This window comes from Myxocyprinus asiaticus, chromosome 2 (genome assembly GCF_019703515.2).
Source record: "Myxocyprinus asiaticus isolate MX2 ecotype Aquarium Trade chromosome 2, UBuf_Myxa_2, whole genome shotgun sequence".
NCBI classification, from domain to species: Eukaryota; Metazoa; Chordata; class Actinopteri; order Cypriniformes; family Catostomidae; genus Myxocyprinus; species Myxocyprinus asiaticus.
In genome coordinates this window covers 57801934-57826983 of record NC_059345.1, presented here as the reverse complement: position 1 = coordinate 57826983, position 25050 = coordinate 57801934, and the positions used below count along the sequence as shown (strand labels likewise).

General features: G+C 38.0%; 1 protein-coding gene across 4 annotated transcripts in view; it reads right to left on the bottom strand.

The window, feature by feature from the left end:
• Window positions 1-25050, bottom strand: part of LOC127412439 (protein phosphatase 3 catalytic subunit alpha) — a 164286-nt gene that overhangs the window by 25225 nt on the left and 114011 nt on the right. For all 4 annotated transcript variants that reach the window (XM_051648790.1, XM_051648810.1, XM_051648801.1 and 1 more), the window contains exons 3-8: window positions 12478-12602; window positions 12217-12328; window positions 11637-11782; window positions 7681-7820; window positions 4505-4582; window positions 2160-2254 (exon numbers count right to left, since the gene is read on the bottom strand). In XM_051648790.1, coding sequence (XP_051504750.1) covers window positions 2160-2254; window positions 4505-4582; window positions 7681-7820; window positions 11637-11782; window positions 12217-12328; window positions 12478-12602 — 696 coding nt within the window. The remainder of the gene's footprint in view (window positions 1-2159; window positions 2255-4504; window positions 4583-7680; window positions 7821-11636; window positions 11783-12216; window positions 12329-12477; window positions 12603-25050) is intronic.

Here is a 25050-nt window from a genome sequence, read left to right as displayed (position 1 = left end):
TCAGACGAATTGAAGAATCAGTAGTTAAAATGTATTTGAATTATTTAGCAGTACAACCACAACCAATGCCGAATTTTCAAGATGGTTAGTCCTGAAAGATCACACAGTTCACACTTTGTTGGGACAATCTGGCGCTTCAGGATCACAACCTATAAGTATGCTTGATTATTTGCGGATTTATCTGCTACCGAGAGTTCAAATGCAGAGTTTTGTGTTGTAGCTATGGTGAACACCCAGTGCACAGCTGTTAGCCTCTGCTAACATGCTAGCTAATGTTATTGTGTTGAAACAGTTTCGCTAATCAGCTGCAGCCCACTTTTACCTACAACTGTGTAGAATTATGCAGACTGTTTGTCATTCTTACTATCATGAACAGTGATCAAGTGTGGAGATGGGTTTATTTTTACAAACAGTAATTTTTTTTGAACATTAAAGCATGTAAACCTATTCTAGTACACTCCCAAAATAAAATCATGAACCTGTAAATTAGCATAATATGGGCTCTTTAACTAAATAATACATAAATAAACAGCAATGATGTTGATGCTGGAGTTGCTGTTGTTTTCAGTCGATAGCTGTATTGCATTGTCAGTGCTGTCTTGTTAGCCACTAGCCAGCTAATACTCACGACATGCCTTTAATATTAGTAAAATATTAGTCATATATTTTTAAAACATGATAATTTTCCACCCTCACTCTGACCCTCTGTCAGAAACACTTGGGGTGAGTTCGGAGTGGTATACTACCCATACTACTCCTACTACTTCTGCCATATCTGCGTGCTGCTTCTCCTTTAAGACTTGTCAGTAAACACCCACTTTTATGATTGGCTCTCTGCTCTTAACTGACCTGCTCTCTCCTTGCCATCTCACTGATAACTGCTACTAGGCAGGCTACGGAATTGATTAAAAGTAAAGTAGGTGTTGATGTGAAGGCTGTCCAAATGTGCACATTTCTACCACAGAGTGACATCACACAATGTGGAGAAAGTAGAGAAAGATTCGTTTTGGCAGCTTGGTTTCAACAAATGCTCTTTTTGCAGAAGTTTTGAGTTCTGAAATTTACAGTATGTTTTTAATAGTACAATGACCTCTTGTAAGTCAAAAGATCAAGGACATTTTATTCCCCCTATTATGACCCCTTTAAAGCTGATGTAATTTCTGCGACACTAACGCCACAGAATGGAATTGCAAAAATAAACGATTCTTTCCAAACAGCTTTCTGAATATGCCCCTCATCTGCTGTTGAACAAACAAAGAGATAGTCCCACCCCCAACTCATGCCATTGGTCAAGTAATGTTGGTGGGTATGGTCTAAGCAGGTCATTTAAACCAAACAGGAATTTTTATAGCGCCACAGTGACACAGTGTTTACAGTTTTCGAGAACATTAACCTCTGAATGGCTTACTTATAGTTGTCTCTGCATATTAAGCTGGGATAGAAGAAACAGTATTTTAACACTGAAAAGTTACATACATCAGCTTTGATGCCTGTGATTCATTTAGTTTTGTGCATAACTTTGCTGAACTACAAACACGCACCTGACCCGATCGTCTATGTAGAACATAGGCTAAATATCGGAAATTACTCAAAAGTTTATCATAAATATTGAGGATTTTTTTTCTCGATGAATATCGATATCGGTTTATCGCCCAGCCCTAGACTGTTTTACATTCTATACAAGTTCTATAAACAGAGACCCCAAAATATATTTGGACACACTTAAAAAGGTATAAATGCCAATGCATTACATAGCAAAATATTAAACCAAGAAGCATTTATTTTGAAACATAGTACAAGCAATCTTTTCAAGCAAAACATTTAACAAAAAGATATTTGTAAGAAACATTTTGACACTTTGTGGTTGTAAAACGCTAGTGGAACATAAAGTTAATGTGATGAACTATACCTGTGGTTACTCTGCTACACCTGTATGAACTTGAGGGGAACTGACTTTATGCATACACAAAAAATCACAAAAGTGCAGCCTGGCAAAATCACCTCATCTCTGGCTTTCTCTCACTCTCTCAAAGTGCTGACTAACTTGCTGTCTGTCCATCCTGCAGCTCAGCAGGGACACTGCAAACCACACCAGGACCTCTGGCCCGCAGTCAGCTCACACACGCAGAACATCAATCAGACATATGTGGGCATAATACCTTTGTTATTGTAGACGTCTAAGTAGTTGGGAGCTGAGAAGATAGTGATGAGTGAAGGGAAGCCTGTAGTTTGACTCTTTCTGTACATGCGATACCTGCAGACAAAAGAAAAAGAACATCATCATTGTCATTATGATGGGATTTTCTCCTTTCGCTACTAAGGGGGTGTTGTCTTAATTGATGTTGTGGTTTAATGTTGTTAAATTGCCATTTCGGTCTCTTCAATAACAGGTCCAAATCCTCAGTATTATAGTTAAAAACAGTTAATTTACTCATAATTATGGCAGAGATAAGGACAGGAAAGTTTGGTGCTTGTTGCGAAGATGGATCAAGTAAAACCCTGTTCACACTGTCAGTGACTTTGTCGCTGGATGTTGCTAGTATCTGTACTCTGTCTCTCTAGTTGGTGTTCCTACTGCTGTTGCTATAACATTACTGTCAGCTGCACAACTGCCATAGCTTTAGATAATCTGATCACAGATAAGATATATTGCTGGTAAAACTAAGATATCATTCTTATTTGACAAGGAATCATTTGTTTTGCCTCTAAAAATGAACACTCAGCAGGGGAGAGTGTTTTTATATAACCTGCAGCAGTGCTCAATGCATTATATTGTTAACATGATGAACAATCCATCAATGTATGAATTAAGCTCACTAAGAATGCTGACAATTTCTGACACGGTTTTCCACACATAATTTTTTTTATTATATATATAGTATATACACTCAGTAAACGTATTCATGTGATTATCAGCCAATCGTGTGGCAGCAGTGCAATGCATAAACTCATGCAGATACGGGTCAGGAGCTTCAGTTAATGTTCACATCAACCATCAGAATGGAAAAAAAAGTTGATCTCAGTGATTTCGACCGTGGCATGATTACTGGTGCCAGACGGGCTGGTTTGAGTATTTCTGTAACTGCTGATCTCCTGGGATTTTCAAGCACAACAGTCTCAAGAGTTGCCAAATACAAAAAACATCCAGTGAGCGGCAGTTCTGAAGACTGAAATGCTTTGATGATGAGAGAGGTCAACGGAGAATAGCCAGACTAGTTCAAGCTGACTGAAAAGCTACGGTAACTTAGATAACCACTCTGTAAAACTGTAGTGAGCAGAATAGCAGGTCAGAACGCACAACACGTCGAACCTTGAGGCGGATGGGCTACAACAGCAGAAGACTACGTCGCGCACTTAATTAGGACCATAGAGTTAATAATAAGGTGCTCAGTGAAATGTATGTCAATAGTCAAAAGTCTGGCTATTGATTAGTTGTGGAACTAATCATCATCTATACCATTATCACCAGCCATAAGCATCTCCTCCATCATAAATGTCATAGTCACAAGCCATGTTTCTAACTTCAGTTGAGTAACAATCATCTGTAATGCTTTGATTAATTTCTCATTTTCTTCAGGTCTATGCTCAGTATGGTGTTTGTCTAATAATTAAGGATCCGGGCTGTTAATACAAAGTTTGCAAGTTTAATCCCCAGCAGCGCTGACTCTGAAGCTCTGAAGAGTAACTTTGATCTTAGTCCTTCTGTTTCTACAGCACTATTTGAGCAAGACATCTCGCCTCAGCTTTGCTCTCGGGGGACTCTCCCTGCAATTAGTGCACTGTAAGTAGCTCTAAATCAAAAGCGTCTACTAAACAGCATGAAGCTTGCATTGGTTTTGCCCTTATTTTCACCACCCTGCTGTTATAATCAGGGACAAGAGACTGGCAAAGCACAACCCATTCAAACAATGACTCCATAATAATCAATATATGCACTGAAAGCGCTAACCGTCTGACTCAACAAAATTGGACAGCAAGCCCAAAGCAAGCAGGCCCAATCTCAGCTGGAAAAGCTAGACCTCTATCGTAATACAATAAGGATTATTAAAAGGATTTCCTTCAGGTAGAAAGAACAAACACACTTTGTTAGCATGTTCTGACAAAGTGTAGAGTATACATGGAATTCAATGACTCTCAGCTGCATCAGAGTGGATTGTAATGGGAGAGTTTTCATTGAGCGATATTCAATTAAAGACAGCAAAAAGCTCAAAACAACTTACAAATTAAACTGTGGACAATATACATCAGTTTTATCTTCAATGCTGTGCTATGTATTACACAACAACAAAACACCAATGTTTTTATATTTAACATGCTCATTCAATTATCACAATAGAGGATACTCATCCCATTCAAAGGACATAATTAACAAATCTCATAAAGAATATAAAGAAGCAATGTTTGTGTAAGAGTTTTCAGCCTCTGAAACTTAACCAGTTGCTATTGACAACAAAGAAAAAGATTATCTCTAAACAAAATCTAAGATGCATGCTGTCAAACTTACCCTGCATCCTGTGCTTCATGGGCTCGGATGACAGATAATAAGTTGTTGTGTTGTAGAAAGTCACACACAGCAGGATAACTGCAAAAATTTTAAAAGGGATGTTGAAAATAAATAATATTGGAATATACAGCTTGAAGGCAAATGGATTTGGCTACCACTAGTTCAGGGATGCAATTTTATTTGAATGATTTTCAGTAGACAAGAACTCTAACATATTCCTTACTGTTTCATGAAGAAAATTTGAAAGCTAAACAAAGTTTGACTGTTAGGGATAAGAAGAAAATAACTAAAAATTACTGTACACGCTGCATACATATTGTTGGATAAAATACCTTGGGTAGTTCACCCAAAAATGAAAATTCTATCATTATTTACTCACCCTCATGCCATCCCAGATGCATATGACTTTCTTTTTTCTGCTGAACACAATGCAAGTGAATGGGTACAAACAATTTGGAGCTCCAAAAAGCACATAAAGGCAGCATAAAAGTATTCCATTTGACTCCAGTGATTAAATCTATATCTTCAGAAGCGATATGATAGGTGTGGATGAGAAACAGATAAATATGTAAGTCCTTTTTTACTATAAATTCTCCTCCCTACCCAGTAGATGGCAATATGCACAAAGAATGTGAATCTCCGAAAACAAAAAAAAGAAGAATGTGAAAGTGAAAGTGGAGATTGAGAGTAAAAAAGGATTTAAATATTGATCTTTTTCTCACCCCCACCTATCATATTGCTTCTGAAGATATAGATTTAACAACTGAAGTCATATGAAATATGTTGGTGCCATTCACTTGCATTGTATGGACCTTCAGAGCTGAAATATTAATCTAAAAATCTGTTAGAAAAGAAAGTCATACACATCTGGGATGGCATGAGGGTGAGTAAATGAAGAGAGAATTTTTGGGTGAACTATCCCTTTAAAGGACAACAAAACTTGGTCATGCATTTGTACACACAAAATAATCTTGGAGGGGGGGGGGGGGTTACATAAACAAAGGCTCTAAATAATAGTAAATAAAGCCAAGTCTGTTGCTTCCTTGTATATTAATAAATGGTGATCTATGAATATAAATTATGAATAATAATGACAACAATTGGAGTATACAGTGGGAAAACCTGTAAGCAGAGTTGGCATTTTCTATAAGCTATCTAAATTGAGATTTTCACTCTTCCTTTCATGCAAATGATCATTCAAATTTCTTAACACTTGATAAATGATTAATTCATTCATCTTTAAAGTCATCAATGGCATTGGTGAATAGATCTGATTTCATTTAAAGGGATAGTTCATCCTAAAATGAAAATTCTTCATTTACGCCCCCTTATGTTGTTGCAAACCCATATGGCTTCCGTGGGACACAAAAGGACATGCTCGGCAGAATGACAGCCTCTCACCATTCACTTTCATTGTATGAAATAAATATGCAATGAAACGAATGCTTACTGAGTCTTTCATTACTTAACTTTCTGCCGAACATCTCCTTTTGCATTCCACGGAAGAATGTAAATCATACAGGTTTGGAACAGCATGAGGGGGAGTACATGATGAACAGATTTTTGTTGTTGTTGCAAATTATCCCTTTAAATTAACAAGTATAAGCTCTATAACTACCATGTAACACAAAAACTGCAAATTTTTCTAACTGGTCAAAATCTAATATTTTGCAATTTCAAAAGTTTCAAAGAGGGCACGGCATTGACATTCTAAAAATTGAAGTTAGTAAGTTAGTAGGACCATTTAAACATTTTCATGTGCCTTGGTCAATAATGGGTTTAACCAAAATACCCTTTTCTGCCAATGACTGATGAATGGAGGACATTTACCATCCATAAATATTTCTTACAAGCCATGAAACAGCATTTTGCATTATTAATTTTTTTCTTATTTTCCCTTGTAAATATGCAGGAAACAGCACAGTTCATTATGTCACTTGCAGCATCATATGGCAAGAATATATAGTCAAACGGAGTTATGCAGTTATGTCAATAAAAGATAAACTATTGGCTTACTAGCTAAATGTCTGATGGGAAATATTCCACTCAGGTAAATGCTGTTTGAAAGATGAGCAACCTTTTCTTGAGTAGAATGGTCTACTGTAGCTATTGGATTTGATTAGCTCATATTGAGAGGCTCACATTAGCTTTCTAACATTGCAGTTTAAATCATGCATTATGCAGTAATTCTTAAAAGTTAATGGCCAGTAACTGTTTCATTCACCCCCCAAAACCAACTTTTACTGGTGCTTGATGAGTGTTAGTTTGGGATGCTGGTTGTTGGGTTGCATACTGGCTTTTATTAATGACCTTTCGTTTTGAGTGGCGGTAACTGAGCCTGTCATCACTAACAGGCTAATAATTATCCTTCATCAAAGCATAGGTGCCCATTTGTTGTAAGATTTTGAGTTTGTGTTGCTTAAGATGTGCTTTGAGCAGACATCATTTTTAAAGGCAGGCCTGTTACTCCTCTCTTGCATCTAAGGTGTCAAGAGCTTGCAATATCTTTTATTTAGCCAACGAAAGGTCATGTCAAAGCTTCCAAGTCCCATTTAGTCCGATCAAAATTATATAACCTATTTAAAAACAGAGCTCATCCGATACAATATTTCCTTTCCACCAACAGAGTGATATTTCCATCAGGTCTGCTTTCGGTGAAGTTGCTTGATAACTGAATTTACACAGCAAATTTCAGCCTGCTGCCATTCTATAGCAGGCAGGCTTATGACACTTCCTCATTATTTAGGTGAAGTCAATACCGAACATTAATCATCTTTATGTAGCAGTCACTAGCAAATCAAACAATACAGCACCATTGGATAATGGGTCTAACTCCATATATTCATGCTCACAGACCCATCTTTCAAGCCTATTTGCTTGGCAAGGGCAATACAAAAGCACAAAATGTTGAGAAAAAAAAGAAAATACACCTAATCATTTTACATTCCCATAGCAGTCTATTGATTATTTGACTTGTGTCATTTCGCCCGTTTAACTCATTATGCTTCTATTACACAGTGCAAGCTATTACAATGAATCCTCTGTCTTGGGTTGCATAGCGTTTAATGTATAAAAATGCAAGCGTGTATGTTTGTAGAGTGAGCCTGCTAATGCCCATCAGCATTGTGTGTCATTGTGTAGAGTTAGTGTTAGTGGCTTGATGGTTTTCTTGGTACCTGTAGAAATAGGAGCAGCCTCTCACTGTGTTGTGTGTGAAATGTTCCTGGGTCTTCTCGTTGCCAAAGTCCTCCAGCGGGTCTGACCAAAGCAAGTCACACATTGGTCCATATGCAGGAGGCTCTTTAAATCTGTCTAACTGGAAAGGACAAATACACTATATACTACAGAGTACTACAGGATTAAATACATGCAGAGTAAAACATCATTAAGTCATATGGAAAAAATACAATGGGGCAAATTCACAAAACAGTTGTGGTAGGCACTACATATGCATAAATAGCACTGTGCTGTATTCATATCAAGTCACTATCATTCTTTTTAGCACGCACACGCACACACCTCATTTCTAGAGAAATCAGGCTTTTTATAGGTAGTTTCACAAATCTTAGCACTATTAGCCAGACGTAATAGAGCGCAACAATGCCCACACACTTTTTCAGCCATCTTGGTTCCACAAGTATTTTTCCATTCATTCTTCCAAAGGGATTTTATAAAACCCTTCATAAAAGAGTTCTAAGCCATGAACCAAACCAACCAGCTCCGAGGTGAATCACGCCATTACAAACTTTGATTTCAAGCAAAATCTTATTTGAAAATTGAACAAAAAGACAAAGGTACAACACTATGCAATTAACGTCTGTCATGAGGGCATGAAATACAATCACATGAAGCATTGTGAATTACATAATCAAATAAAAAATTATGGGAAAAATGTATTGACTTATGCTTATTTTAAGTATAGAAACACATTATTTTAACTTCATTGCAAAATATTCAAATATTTGCACATATATATGTAGTTTAAGAATCTAGGAAGACCGACTGTGAACATGTGAATGGGCGGCAGGTGCAGAAGCAGCAGTTCTCTGATTGGTGAAGCGTTTCTCCTCACGATCATGGGAAGTGTGGTTTTTCACCTGGGATTCAGCTATTAAACATGATTTCTTAAAAATTACATTGAAATAGCACAGACTGATGGCTTCAACAGAAGCATATCCCCTCGATTAACAACCTCTGAGCTCATGGTTGGGCTGTCTGTAAAGGTTTTTAAGATAATTAAGTCGCCTATGGAAAAAAAAAATGAATGTGACTTTTACTTCTGGAACCCGACTGTTACACTCCATTTAAGCCCAAAGTATACTTCGGTCAATACTACGCAAATCTCATCATCAGCAGAGTGCTCGAGCACTGAACGAGCGCAGCCCCATTTTTCTAACCACGCATCTTTTAATGTGCAGAATGTGCATGCGTCTGGAATTATTTGCACTAATTAGTGGGTTCATAAGGTGGTAACACTAACATTTAAACTATTTCTGTCACGAAGAAACACTAGAGGATGTAACTGGCGGTAAACATCAGGAGACGAAAGTAAGAACAACAACAGTAGATGTGCATATCAAGAGAATGTGTGTGAAGAAGTCAGGAGATACCTGCATTTGTGTAACTCGAGCATGCACTATAAAAGACATCTTTATGAGTCTAAACACTTGTAGAGAAATAGTCCAGAATCTCATAGCAGTCGTAGCGTGCCTGCGCCAACCGCCTGAGTACACGCACACAGTAATACGGAGTATACTTTAACAGGCTCGGTTTCAACTGTGCGCAGACGCTGAGCATTCGCGTCAAAATCGAAATATACTTTGGGCTTAACTTTGCACTATTCCCACCCACAGAAAGCAGGCGGTAACTGGAATTTCATTAAAAAGAGAGGTTTGAGTACATCATGGCAGCAGTAATTCATCAAATGATGTCAAAATGATGGAAAAGAACATTATAACAGCATATATACAGATGCACAGTGTAGTCGAATGTATATTTTAAAAAGACGATTTAGATGTCTGGATCACAATGGTGGAGCGACGCTGTAAAGTCTAGTAAAGCATGCCAGATTTCGATAGTCTGCTGCATCCTCCACAACTAAGAGCTCTTAGAACTGGCGGAAATTGTGCCCAGCACCAAATTTTTGGGCGTGTTTGAGCTGCATCCCGAATTGCATTTAATTTGCTATTAAACTGGTAATGCTTTTTGAGCTATGATGAGCTATGAAATTGGAGCTAACACACTGCTAGATGCAGCTTTTCAGGACTATATCTTAATGCCAATTTTAGTCAAGGTCTTACAAAGTTAATGTTTTTCCACAAGGATAACATCCTTTTGGAATAAAGCTTAGTCATCTAATAAAAGACTCTACTGCATTTAAACAATATGCGCCATGAAGCAACTGCATCGCTCAAACTAAATAGTTCTCTAAATTACAACCAAACTGAATTAAGAGCTCTGTGTGGATGATAAGAGCTGAATTGGTACTCATCAGTGCCGTTGATCTCAGTCAAGATAACAGCAAGGGTTTGACTAAATCAATTCATATTTTCTTGATTCGTTTAGATTTTTTTTTTTCACTTAGCAGGGGAGTGAGAAAGGAAAGGTGAAAACAGTTTTGCTCCCACAGATGCTATGGAAATCCTATTAAAGAGAAACAAAACACAAGGTAACTGTTCATGGAAATGGGGCCATTCAATTACAAGGACAGCGGCTGTAGAATTCAGGAGCCTTTTATAGAAGATGAGGAAAATGCAGAGAGCAATTCTAAAGCATGTCTAGTCTGACCATTTATTATGTGCTTACAGGTTAATTCTAAAGACCTCTCCAGAGGAAACAGTTTAAGGAAATTGAAAATTCTCCATTCAAACACAACATTACAGACTTAGTTTTGAGGCAAAAAGACAAGACTAGTACAAGACTGTGTCCTTCCCATCTTTCACTTGGGCACAAACTACAATCCCATGAAGCACCGCAAATGACGTAGTCGAATTAAAAACTGTAGGGGTACATAAAACTATTGATTTTGGGTTGTTGATTATAAGTATAGAGACAATATATATTATGTTTATTGCAAAATATTCCAATATGTACAACTATATGAGTAGTTTCAGGGTGAAGGGAGACAGACTCGATCGCGTCATTAACAGTATGTAATGGGCGTGGACGGTCGCTCCAGGGCTCCTTTCGCGGGCTTTGTTGGCCGCGGTTCTTTGATTGGTGTAGCTTTCACTCCTGGATATTGGGTAATGTCGATTGTTCACCAGAAATCCTGCTATTAAACACGATTTTTAAACAATGAAGTTGAAATAACAGACTGATTGCTTCAATGTAAGCATATACCATCGATGAACAACCTCGGAGCTCATGGAAGGACTGTCCTTAAATGTTTATAAGTTATCGTTGAAAATCAATTAGTCTATGGAAAAAAGGAATGTGATTTTCACTTCTGGAACCAGACTGTTGAAATGCATTAAATTTGCTACGTTTACGCCTCTCATCCACACTAGAATGCTGTTTTCCTCCACCGGAAAAGGAGACTTTCGAAAATGCTCTCCATAACCACATACGTTGAAAAACTATGATGTTCGAAAACTGAGGTTTCAAACTTCAATGGATAAGTTTGGACTGAGTTGCTGCCTATGTGGAATTTTCCAAATGGATCACTTATGAGGTTACCTTAAAAGCCAACTTTTTTTTCCTCTCTCTTTCTTTTTTTTTTGTCTGGATAAATCAATTTTGGTTCTCATTTGTGCTTTGACAAGCATTCACTTCTGAGTGGAAGACTTTGTGGAATACAATGCATTTAAAAAAAGCCTTGTTCAATGAGAACACTGTTTGTTCTGGCTTAGGATTGACCATGTGTTAAGGTCATTTTCTAGAGAGGGACTACAGTTACAGTCTGTTTTTGTTCCTACAGGCTCTTTTTGATGATATAAAAAAAATAAAATAAATAAAAAACACTACTTTAAGGCAACAAACTTAAGAAAAAATAAAATAAAATTGCCTACGAATATATTCACATGTACAATAACATTTGGTGTTCAAAAAAATGACCCTTTTTGACCAAAAACAGGTGCTAATGGAATAATAAATCAAAGGTTGGTTTGACACTGCTCTGTAATATACATACTTTCCTGATGTCATCGAGGTTTGTGATTTCAGGCGACAGTCCTCCATGCACACACAGGAACTGCTGGTTCATGAGCGCTGCCAGAGGAAGGCAGTCAAAGGCATCCATACACGCATCATACACCCTCTCCGAATACTTAATTCTACCTGTCAGGGATGGAGGAAGACGACCAATTGAGAGGCAGGGAAAAGAACATGACCATACATCAACACACATGCTCCAGTGTGCAGGCCAGAGATGGAAAGTCTTAAAAAGGTCATCTAAACACTTACACACAGCTTTAATTTGGGGTGGAGGCTTTCCCTTCTCTAATCCAAGAGCAATACTTCTGACATGTGTAAACATTAAGGTAAGCCAATAACATTTCTGACAAAATACTGCACCAGGAAATGGCTTTACTTCTAACTAGAAATGTCCGAAAAAAAGAGTGGCAGGATGACAAATGATCTGTGACCAGAACAGGCCCGGTTTATTATTCTATGGATGACAGTTTACTTTAAAATGTATGTCTTGCAAAACGCAACAGAGAATGTTTTATGTGTTCCGGTTAATTGGTCATGTGGGTGGCAAGCATACTTACATTCCTGTTTAAAAGTGAAATACTCTGTTAAATGTCTACATTCGTGGTTCCCGCGCAGCAAAAACAGTGTTTTGGGGTAAAGGATTTTTAAGGCCCATAGGTACAGCACACACTGCGGACACAAAATCCACAGAGGGATTAGATTTAATGTATTGTATGAATACTATGCATTAGTGTGCAGATTTTAGGTCAATGTTTTTTAAACTATCAAAAGTATAAGTTGGAAAAAAGAAGCAAATTATTTATATAGCAGTGACTTACTTCAATACTGAAATATCCTCTGTCCACATAATCTCCCAGGAAAAGGTACCGTGTGCTAGCTGGAGAGCCCCCTACTTCAAAGAGCTTCATCAAGTCAAAGAACTGCCCATGGATGTCTCCACATACTAGACAAAAAGATACAAAATAAAGTTTTACTATATGCATTTCTAAATACAGAATAATTTTAGCATCGTCATGATTATTACACTTCAAAAATAATTATTAATTAGTATTGTTGTCTTGTTTTCCAGTAAAAATATCTAAACATCCTTAAAGAGCCCATATCATGTTCATTTACAGGTTCATAATTTTATTTTGGGAGGTCTACTAGAATAGGTTTACATGCTTTAATGTTCAAAAAACACATTATTTTTCTCATAATGTACATTGCTGCAGCACCTCTTTTCACCCTCTGTTTTAGCACCTGTCTCTTTAAAGCCCCCCTTTCCGAAAAGCCCAGTCTGCTCTGATTGGTCAGCTGGCCCAGTCTGTTTAGAGCAAGTGTTTGAAATGTAACATCCCTTACCATAACCGAAGTAGCCCTGAGGTGGGCATTATGCAAATGTGTGACATAGTAACATAGCTAAGTGACGGAAGTAATGGCTGGACTGCAAACCAGACATTTCAGGCAGTTCAGCAGCCGTGCTTTCTGTGGGAGAGAGTAACTCCCTTTGGCGTGGACTTTGTGCTATGTAACTTTGCAGACCTTTTACATGCGCAAACAGCTATATTACACACTAGGGTAATAGAGCCTCTTTAAAACAAGATACATTTACTTGAGAGGAAAAATTGTGCAAACTAATAAGGCTTGTTTTCAGAAAACATACAGGTACTGTATTTTGAATTCTATACTGTACGCAGGGCTGGAAATGGGGGGAACGCTGGGGAACAGAGTTCCTGGAGTGAATTTCATGGGGGAACGGTGTTCCTATTCAAACTGGCTACATTTGTTAGGGCATTAAATAGCCTACGAAAGGCCTGGAATCTTCTGCGTCTTTGGTTGCGCTATGTTGACCATCTTGAGTGGCCAGAACACATTCACCCATGGGCAACCGATCCCAACATGCACACAACAGATCTACACACCAGAAGAATGCACAAATATACGGGTTTCTTTGCTCAGAACACCATCTACAAGTACATAAGTGTATGTGTAATTTAATGCTCAAATAAATGCTGAGCCGTTTGTATTGATTTTCTTCTTTGAGAATGTCTGTTCTGCAGTCTTGACATACACACACACACGCAATGCTGGGGGCGTGGTTTAGCATGGCTGACGGCAAATGCCCATTCATTAAAATGAAGGGAAATATCCAGTAGATTTGACAATTCATTTTTTAAGAACAAAAAGAATGCATCCTCGGTGAATCTCTGCCATTTCCACCACTGACTGTATGTATATTTTCCTATTCCATTGGTGAATCGTTTTTTTTTTCTTTCTTTCTTGTTTTTAGACTAAACGTCATTAAAATGTGTTAGATGTATGCTTAACACAAGAAAAAACAATTTCACAATGGGGTAAAAAGTTAAACTTAATGCAAGATATATTCTATATATTAATCTTGTTTTAATACTTTTCAGATATTTTTACTGGAAAGGAAGTCTGTATGTAATTATTTTATATATATATCATTAATTCATAGTCACCACCATGATATGCATCTTAATTCTCAAAATAAAGTAAAAATTACAAATCATCAGTGTCACCACCATCAAATTAGTCATTAAAAAAGCTAAAACAACACATTACAGAATTCTGCACAATATCCCCACAGAACTATGTACCTTGCTACACATTTTAATCATGTTTTGAAATGCACAGTAGAAGAAATCTTGTTTCTGCCAAACAGTGCTGCAGGCTTTTCAAATAAAATGTGTCACCTGGCCTCTTGTTTCATGAATAATAAATAAATCTGTACTATGTGGGTTGAAAAGCAGTGTAGAAAAACAATGTGTGCTGGCCCCTGGTCATATATTCTGTAATATAGTTATTGACACCCTTACAGAGCAGGTGGAGAGGGGAAGGTGGCTTGCTTATGTGAGCTCTGGATGTACAGGAAGAGGAAAGTTCAAATTCCCCTTGGGGAAATCTCGTTGACCACTGCTGCTCTGCCTTCAAGCAAGGCAATAAATCTCCAGTTCATTCAGGAGTCTCTCTCTCTCTCTCTCTCTCTCTCTCTCTCTCTCTGTGTGTGTGTGCCCCTGTGCTCAGACCCCCTAGAAACTCACGCCTGAAGAGAAGAAATAAAGAACTTCTGTGTACCTGTCCAGAACACCGAATAGATGATTAATTTTACTGCAAAAACAAATTTAAGTGGAAAAAATCTATTTATTTATCTACCCGTCCGTCCATCCGTCTTTATGTCTGTCTGTCTGTCTATCTAACTGTCTGTCTATCTGTCACTTGGAATATATTTTAAAACCAAATGAGTGAGAAAAAAATCCTTTCAAAAAATTATTTGTGCAATATGCACTCTTGCAATTAGTTCTTAAAGGTGAAGTATGTAATTTCTGTGACACCAAAAACACTACCTTTGGTCGATCAAACAGATAGTTCCGCCCCACACTCACAGCAGTGGTTGAGTCAACCTAGCAAAGACTTGCTTATAGTTATCTCTGTATATTGAGCTGGGATAAGAAAAATAAAATAAAATACAAACTTCACCTTTAATAACAATGCAGGTTATGTGCTATTTTATGAGCTTTAAGGCATCCATAGCTATGCTTTACATGAAAATTTGCGTCATGCATCCTGTATGCTGACGCCTTTGTGCTTTGACGTGAACATAAAATGTGACCTAAATTTGTTGGTTATACCAAACTGAGCATAAGATACTTTTACATGTTATTGGTGTCCAAGTCAAATGTGAACTCTGGTGACACAATGGACAGCTTTTGTAATCCTGATTGCAATGTTTATTGAAATGTTTGATTCTGTGCAACGCAAAAGTAGAATTTTGAAGAATCTTTACGCTACTGCCATACAACGACAGTTTACAGTGGCTCCAAAAAGGACAAAAACACAATTAAAATATAGTAGCTTAAACACTATAGTAAGTCAAAGTAGTCCATGCGCTCTATTCCAAGTCTTCCAAAGCCAAACAATAGCTTTGTGTAAGGAACATCAATGACACTGATGCGCTGAGCTTTGGAAGTGAAGAATATTAGTGATAATCAGATGAAATTTCACCATGTTCTTCACATAAAGCTATCGAATGGCATCAGCATACTTGAAATATACCGCATGGGTCATTTGGACTACTTATATGACACGTTTATGGTGCTTTTATGGTGTTTTTGTTGTTGTTGTCTATTTTCAAACTTGACATTCGGGTTACTATGAATTATCATTGTAAGGCAAGAGCTGCAAAAAGATTCTTCAAAAGTTTCTCGTGTTCCACAGAAAAAATAATAGCATGCAGGTTTCGAATGACATAAATGAATAAGTGAATAATGACAATTTTCATTTTGAAATGAACTATTCCTTTCAGAAAATCCAATCGAACTATGTTGGTGATCACATACACCTCTAAAACTACTTGTGTAATATCAATCTCAAGACAATAGGATGTTAGTGAGCAGCAGCACAGTGCTCTGACTGATGCAACATATTGTTATGCAGAGACACTGAGATGTAATTTCTCCATGGTAACAGAGCGGAACTCTGGGTTCAATTACCGTGTCAATTTGGGATGCAAATTCCATTTAGAAAACTGTCTTTCTCCTTCATACAGTCAACAAAGTCTTTCTAGCAAGTCAGTCCACTGTCGGCCATCTTTGGAAAGCTCTCGGCTATTTTCAGTCATGCCAGTGCAGCTCCTATCTACTTGAATGTAGAAGACCAAAATCTCCAAAATGGTTGGTCAAGATTACGATCAAAGAACATATTTCAAATCAGCAATAAAATCTGACAATACTGGTATCATAAATTGTGCTTCTTTACCTCATATTACGCTAAAAAAAATGCTAAAAAAACATTTTCCTGACTTGTATAGCTAATGTGCATGCACATTCTCGAGTTGATTGACAGACAATGTCTGTATCTAAAAGGTGATTGGCTCTTTTAACTGTAAGGCGGGACTTCCTTTCTACGTCTGTTGAGCGTTGGGCGCTCAGAGCTCCTTGGTTGAGCGTTCCAATTTCTCACATTAATTTACAAGAAGTGGTCCATCTCTGCTAATTAATCTCTGCAGCCAATCAGTAATTTCACTCATCTTGTAAAAATGTCCGTATCAAATTACCAGATCTCGGCCTCCCGCTACAGGCCCCCAATGACAGTTTGCGCTCTCTTTTGATTACACTAGTGCCAATGCTCAAATCGCTTTGCTTGCACGTCAATTCAGCAGCAATATTAGTCATTCCTTCTTTATTTCTTATTCATAGAAACGTGATGAATTCTATATAGAGAGCTTCCTCAATTACACCTCATTTCATTTGCTTGAGCATGTAAATTCATGACTCATTCCCCAGGGCTATGTATTTTGCGCTACTGCAATCTGATGAGAGTTTATGTTTCTTGGCAATTCAAACAAACAGAGTTATAATGTATATTATTATGGCACTGCATGCACCAAGATCAAATTCTCTAACATTCACACAGTATGTGTTGGGGATTGACAACCGTACTCACTAACAGATGTGACTCTCAAATTGTCCTTTTCAACAACTTAAAGGAGCAGTTTGTTTACACTCTGTATAGGCACTGTCACGTTCACCTTTGCACAGTGCGTGGGCGAAATACAGTCATCTCAATGGGAACCCATGGTGATGAATTTCCCCTCGTGTGGAGTTCAAGTTTGGTGAACTTCGACAGGTGAATTTGCCGCGTTGCCCTAAAGGAAGGTGCTTGGTTTGGGAGTGACCTCTGTGTGGGTGGTGCTTCATACACAGCTACACTGAATATTCCCAAATGGACTTGGATATCATTTTAGCGTTGAGTTTCTTTTTAATATCACTCTCACAGAGTATAAAGTGCAGCATTAAAAAAAGGCTGCTTGGCAATTGTATTTTGTTTTTTTTTAAAATGCGCTCAACGTCCACCCACGCCTACTTCACCCGCGGAATTTCGCTGTGCAAAAATAAATGTGACTGCGCCTTATGAAGTAATAATTAAAGTTAACCCCCTTTTCAATTTTTGCAACAGAATAATGCCTGAAACAAAAGAGACAGTGACTAAAGTAAATATCAAAGATATAGTCTTAACACAACTGACACAACATTATTTAAATAATGAGTCCAATCGAGGCGTGAGTTCATTCATCAAGTAATTAATCGACATTGCTTCTAATTGCTTCTGCTGAGTAAATTGCTGCTTTTGCAAGTAAAAATATCTAAACATTCTAAAAACTTCTAAAACAAGATACACTATATTGCCAAAAGTATTCACTCACCCATCCAAATAATTGAATTCAGGTGTTCCAATCACTTCCATGGCCACAGGTGTATAAAATGAAGCACCTAGGTATGCAGACTGCTTCTACAAACATTTGTGAAAGAATGGGCCGCTCTCAGGAGCTCAGTGAATTCCAGCGTGGTACTGTGATAGGATGCCACCTGTGCAACAAGTCCAGTCGTGAAATTTCCTCGCTACTAAATATTCCACAGTCAACTGTCAGTGGTATTATATCAAAGTGGAAGCGATTGGGAATAACAGCAACTCAGCCACGAAGTGGTAGGCCACGTAAAATGACAGAGCGGGTCAGCGGATGCTGAGGCGCATAGTGCACAGAGGTCGCCAACTTTCTGCAGAGTCAATCGCTACAGACCTCCAAAGTTCATGTGGCCTTCAGATTAGCTCAAGAACAGTGCGTAGAGAGCTTCATGGAATGGGTTTCCATGGCCGAGCAGCTGCATCCAAGCCATACATCACCAAGTGCAATGCAAAGCGTCGGATGCAGTGGTGTAAAGCACGCCGCCACTGGACTCTAGAGCAGTGGAGACGCGTTCTCTGGAGTGATGAATCACGCTTCTCCATCTGGCAATCTGATGGACGAGTCTGGGTTTGGCAGTTGCCAGGAGAACGGTACTTGTCTGACTGCATTGTGCCAACTGTGAAGTTTGGTGGAGGGGGGATTATGGTGTGGGGTTGTTTTTCAGGAGCTCGGCTTGGCCCCTTAGTTCCAGTGAAAGGAACTCTGAATGCTTCAGCATACCAAGAGATTTTGGACAATTCCGTGCCCCCAACTTTGTGGGAACAGTTTGGGGATGGCCCCTTCCTGTTCCAACATGACTGCGCACCAGTGCACAAAGCAAGGTCCATAAAGACATGGATGAGCAAGTTTGGTGTGGAAGAACTTGACTGGCCTGCACAAGTCCTGACCTCAACCCGATAGAGCACCTTTGGGATGAATTAGAGCGAAGACTGCGAGCCAGGCCTTCTCGTCCAACATCAGTGTCTGACCTCACAAATGCGCTTCTGGAAGAATGGTCAAAGATTCCCATAAACACACTCCTAAACCTTGTGGAAAGCCTTCCCAGAAGAGTTGAAGCTGTTATAGCTGCAAAGGTTGGGCCGACGTCATATTAAACCCTATGGATTAAGAATGGGATGTCACTTAAGTTCATATGCGTCTAAAGGCAGATGAGCGAATACTTTTGGCAATATAGTGTATATTTGAGAAGCAAAACGACATTAGAAATTAAAACTTGTTTTCAGAAAATATTTTTTTTTATGCTTAGAACAAGAAGAAAAAAATCTATTTGCCTATAGGTTAAGAACAATTAACCATCCCAAAGTGACACAAGCCAATCATGCGTCACCTCTCATTGGAAAAACCAATCGTGTTACACTTACCCACATTTCAAATCAGAATTTATTTCTGCTATAGCAGTAATACTGTAATTTTGACATGATTGCCAGAACCAGTGGATCCAGCACAGATCTTGAGAACAGAAGATTAATTGACACACTTTTCTAGGTACATTGTGAACTGATTTTATAGAAATTCCTCCCTTCGATTTCCAGGCCACTGTACAATTGCCCGGTGCAGACAGAAGGGGATGAGATCTCCACTTGAGCCAAGCGAAAGTAGGTTTAAAATCAAATGAACTGCATTACAGGGAATCAAATATAAAAATATGATACCCCCAGGATGACCACAACTTAATTCTCCTCAATAATAATTGTGCTCAAATATTGCACAGTTTGAAATAGGTTACTTGTGCTAGCAGTTATTAAAGGGCAGCGGTAACCATGGGCCAGAAATTAGTCCTATTGTTTCCTTTTCCTGGTATTCAGGTCAACCCCAAGGCCCATATTAGATTTATTTTTATCCAGACCTCATTGTGCAACAAATAACAGATGGGAACGAGACTACTCAATCACTGCTGAGTAGCAAAACATTTTAAGCAAATGTTTCATCGATTCTCAAAATACAAATACACTACCATACAAGTGCCTTTCCACTTGGGTTGGAATGAGAAAGTTCCTGTACTACTATTCCTTAACAATTGACTCTTTTGAGCCGATTCTTTTTAGTGAATTAACACTTATGAATCAGTCGATCGGTAGAATTAATCTGAATCACTGTCATGTCCAACTCAAAATGAACAAATAACTGTTAGTCTGTACGTTTAGGATAGATACGTTATTCATTTCTAAATTGTTATATATGTTCTGTTGAAAATATCTCATCATTTGGCAGCAGACTTTTAAGAATCACATTTCTTGTTTCCAAATATTTCTTCTGCAAAAGTACTAGAAGAAACTTCTTCATAAAGAGGAACTGAAATCAGAATAGTCAAATTCCTTATGATTTCCATCCTTACGTTTCACTCTGGCTACACTCCTATGCTCTACATCTATATATTTACTCTTATGATCTACATCTTTAAATATATTTTGTATGTGAAGAAATAAAAAGAAGAAAGAGTGAGAGAGAGAGAGACAGGGACAGCACACAAGAGACCTCAGCCATCCTCTCACCATGACATATTCTGTCATATGGATACAAATTTGTTCCTTGTTGAAGATTTACAAACTTTAATCTGCAAATGTATTTACTTTCACACAAGGAAGTGTCTGTGTGTTTCTTTTCCCTTGTGACCAGGAGAGTAGAACAGTCAAATGCCTTTTAGAATCGCCCAATTAACATCTGAAGAAGAGACTGCGACAGTAAGCAATTAGGTAGACTTATGAGACCCCAGAGATGGCACTCACTGAAGTAAATCTGCTTTCCTCAGACACGCCGGCCGTAAACCTGCCCTTTAACGGAAGACTCTTTAAAAGTGGCCCGATGTCAATAAATTGTGACTCTTGGATCTCTGAACCAAATTCTGTGAAGTACAGTTATGGTAAAATTATGCATAGCATAATGATTTTTGACATTTAAAATCAAGTTTCGTCATTTTTTTAAGGCATTTTTGAAAGAACTGATACAAAAGTCTTACAATCATACAAAAGTAGGGATGCACCTATCAGGTACCTGGATCGGTTTCGGCTCCGATGCCAAAGTTTTGAACCGGATTGGGTATCGGTCCGATGAGCCCGATATCGTGAGTTAGTCATTGTCGTTATTGTCAAGTTCCAAAAATGACAGAAAAGAACAAAAATATGATCATTAAAGTAGTCCATATGACTTGTGCAGTTTATTTAAAGTCTCTTATTTGAAGCAATAGCTTTGTAAAACTCAAAATGCTACATTTAATCAGTAAATATATTGTCTGTGTTTCAGTGTATGCACGCTGCTCTGTTGACACACACTCATAGCATGCACGTGGGCTTTCATGATGTGCTGCTGTTTTCCGATGTCAGAGTGGTGCATGATATGTGGGTGCTACACACGAACAATATCTCAGATGTAGATGCTCAATAGTATGGTTCGCTTATAACTTGCATCAAGAATGACACCAAAAGAGCAATTCACCAGATTTTGAATAAGAATCCGTGCGATCGTTCATTTTGCGAAATGGACTTCCAGTGCCGATGAATTTCCCATCGCTGATTTCGCATGGAGTTCAAGTTTGGTGAACTTTGGGGCCTGGATAGCTCAGCCAGTATTGACGCTGACTACCACCCCTGGAGTCGCAAGTTCGAATCCAGGGCATGCTGAGTGACTCCAGCCAGGTCTCCTAAGCAACCAAATTGGCCCGGTTGCTAGGGAGGGTAGAGTCTCATGGGGTAACCTCCTCGTGGTCGTGATTGGGGGTTCTCGCTCTCAGTGGGGTGCGTGGTAAGCTGTGCATGGATTGCGGAGAGTAGCATGAGCCTCCAAGTGTGGTGAGTCATGCACAGCTAGCCACGTGATAAGATTGGAAGCGGACTGATGGTCTCAGAAGCGGAGGCAACTGTCCTCCGCCACCCGGATTGAGGTGAGTAACCGCGCCACCACGAGGACCTACTGAGTAGTGGGAATTCCAAATTGGGAGAAAAGGGGATACATTTATAAAAAAATAAATTAAAAAAAGTTTGGTGAACTCTGACAGGCGAATTCACCACGTTGACCAATAGGAAGTTGCTTGATTTGGCAGTAACCTCTGTGTGGGCAGTGCTTCGTACACAGCTAAACGTAATATTCATGATAGAAGGATATGATTTTAGCAGCAAGTTTCTTTTAAACTTAACTCTCCCAGAGTATAGTGTAGCATTAAATGAGGCTGGTTGGCAGTTTTTTGCTGGTTTCACATGCGCTCAGCATCCGCCCACACCTCCTTAGCCCCTGGAATTTCACCGTGCAAAGGTAAATGTGATTGTGCCTTTAGGATTTTAAAGCAAAAAGGCATGACTGAATACATATTACTATTGTATAGTACAATTCTGAAAGGTAATAAATAATAATAACAATAATAATAATTATTATTGTTTTTGTTTTTTTTACAAATTATTTTTTTTTTCAAAACAGAATTGTGAGAATGAAAAGTAGGCTTATATCTTATTACAACATAAGTGAACAATAAAGAGATCTGAATCCTTTTAAGTCCAGTGTGCAAAATTTGCAAGGAGAACTAGCTTCTTTTCTCCTGAAGATTTTCACTGGAATTACTGTTAATTTTGCTTCTGCATTATTCAGTAGACTTGTTAACAATCAAGTTTTCTTAATAGGCTACACATTTAGTATATTGAAATAATGTGTAGTTAGAGGTTTGTGTTTCTTTTCATATAAAAGAGTACCCTCAATAAGTTCCACACAGTGAGATATACAGTAGATATTATAAAATGATTAAGAAAAAGCAACTCTGGTAACGGGATTGGTATTGGCCTTTACCGGGAGTTCAGTTATTGGAATCATTACTACACAACATAACAAATATTTTCTTAAAATGCAATTTGCAAACTGTGAAATGTATTAATGTTACCATGAACTGCAAAGGCCCAACAATATGCACAATTATTGACTGTTTTTTTGTTTTTTTTCCTAAATGTTGCTTATCTTTTAATGAATTTTCTGCACAAAACATTTTGTGGCTAGAACAACCCATATTTATTCTTGTAAGTGAACCTGTAGTTTTGTTAATTGTTTTTAATGATGAAGTCATGACGGCAATCTGTCCATGCTGGCATCTACCAAACAAGTAACTTTGTATTTTTGCCAAAATTGATTGTTTCCTTGGACGCACAGCCTTTGACAAAGAAAAAAATCCGGGAAGCTTTTCTACTTCCTCTTAAAAGCTGATAAGCCCATTTATTTTGCTATCCTAACTGTGTATGATTATATAGTTGCATTTTATTATATTTGTATTTTGCATTGTTTTTGCTCTTGTCCATGACCCAATCAGAACAGACTTGCAACTCATTTTTGGGTCGCGATCCACCAGTTAAGAACCACTGTAAGAGATATAAATGTCAAAAGACATAAACTATTGAAATGGTTCTTGGTTCAAAACAGTAATTATGGAGCAGGGTTTCTTAAACTATGAGTCGCAACCCGAATTGGGTCACATAGCCATAAATGTTGGGTTGTGACGTATTTTGAAATCCGTGTAATAATTTCCTTAGTAAAAGTAACCGAAACTGTTAAGAGCAAATGCACTCTGTTCAGTGCACTCTTTCACGCTGTTGCGATTGCCTTGACTGTTTTGCAGCTGTTTTCCACAATATCATTAGATAGACTCGGTCTCTCGACGCGATATCAAGCGAGGCGGAGGCGCGGTCAGGAGGGCCAAAACAGAAAGATGACAAAGTATCACACCGGATTCACACATACGCGCCAACAAAGCATTATGTGTGCAAGTTCAAAGTTTTGAATTGCTCTTAATAAGATGACATCTCCTCACGCGGCACCCGCAGGTTGAAAGAAAGCCGCCAAATTTCTGTCAGAACAAGACGAAAAGTACAAGAAAGTCAAGAAAAGAATTTATGTAGTGGTGACGATAGGCAGAAATATGCAAGTACTGTCTATCAAAGTGGCATAAGTGAGTAAGTTATGTATTGTTGTGTGTATTGCAGTTTTTTTCATAGTCCAATCTATAATAAATATAAAGACATCAGTTCAGTATGACGAATAATGGTCAGCTTGACACTAATTTATTGATCTTATCTGTTCTGTGGAAACTATTATTCTCCAATGTATGACCTTTTACCATGGCAACCAATGTTTTCTGCCAAAATACCAAAATTGCAACTGCAATTATTGATACTATAAAATTTTATATTTATATGGCATCACTTTTACACTGTATAAAATGCTTGCAGAATCTTTCTATCTTTTCCTGACTAAAAGTTCCCACCAGGTTTGTCTATCTTGTTTTTTTTTTTTTTTACTACAGTTTGGTTGTCATGGTACATGTTTGTAAGGGTTAAAAATATGACGCTTTCCAGTTCAAAATGGATGCAATTGATTGGATCAATATCAACATACTTTTATATTTATTTCTACAGTTTGAGTGTGCATGTTTAAATGTTTAATTTTATTTTATTTCTGTAAGAATCTTTCTATATCACAATTGTTTTAGTTATAAAAAAAAAGTGAATACATGGAAGGATATAGATGCGTAGTGGACTAAAGCACTGCACTGGTGAGCAAAAGGTTGTTGGTTCAATCCCCACAACCACCACCATTGTGTCCTTGAACAAGGCACTTAACTCCAGGTTGCTCCAGGGGGATTGTCCCTGTAATAAGGGCACTGTAAGTCACTTTGGATAAAAGTGTCTGCCAAATGCATAAATGTAAAATATAGCAAATACAATTTTGCAAGTGTGGTCCCAGGTAAACACAAAATTTCTAATTTGGGTCCTGGGCCGAGAAAGTTTAAGAACCCCTGTTATGGAGGAACATCAGTCAAAACCTCAGGCTACCTTAAAGATTTACTCTGTCAACAATCATTGATTATGCCATTAACATTAATCAGTTGCATGAAAATGAGTTGTTTACTTAACATAATTCAGTTAATTTCGTAATGCAAGTTTAGATTTTTCATATCCTCAAATACTTGATTTCACTCTGCTTGATCTTTTAGCCAAATAGCAGTCAAACCAGCGGTTACTATCACCATGGAAACATTGCTTATCGTTATGGAAACAGCCAACCAATTAAGTTCACCTGAGCTGTGCAACTTTTGCATTGTAGTCATATTTGCAAGGAACTGTCATATTTTCACAATATCTCAATACTGTATTTCAGTGTGGTCTAAATGGTT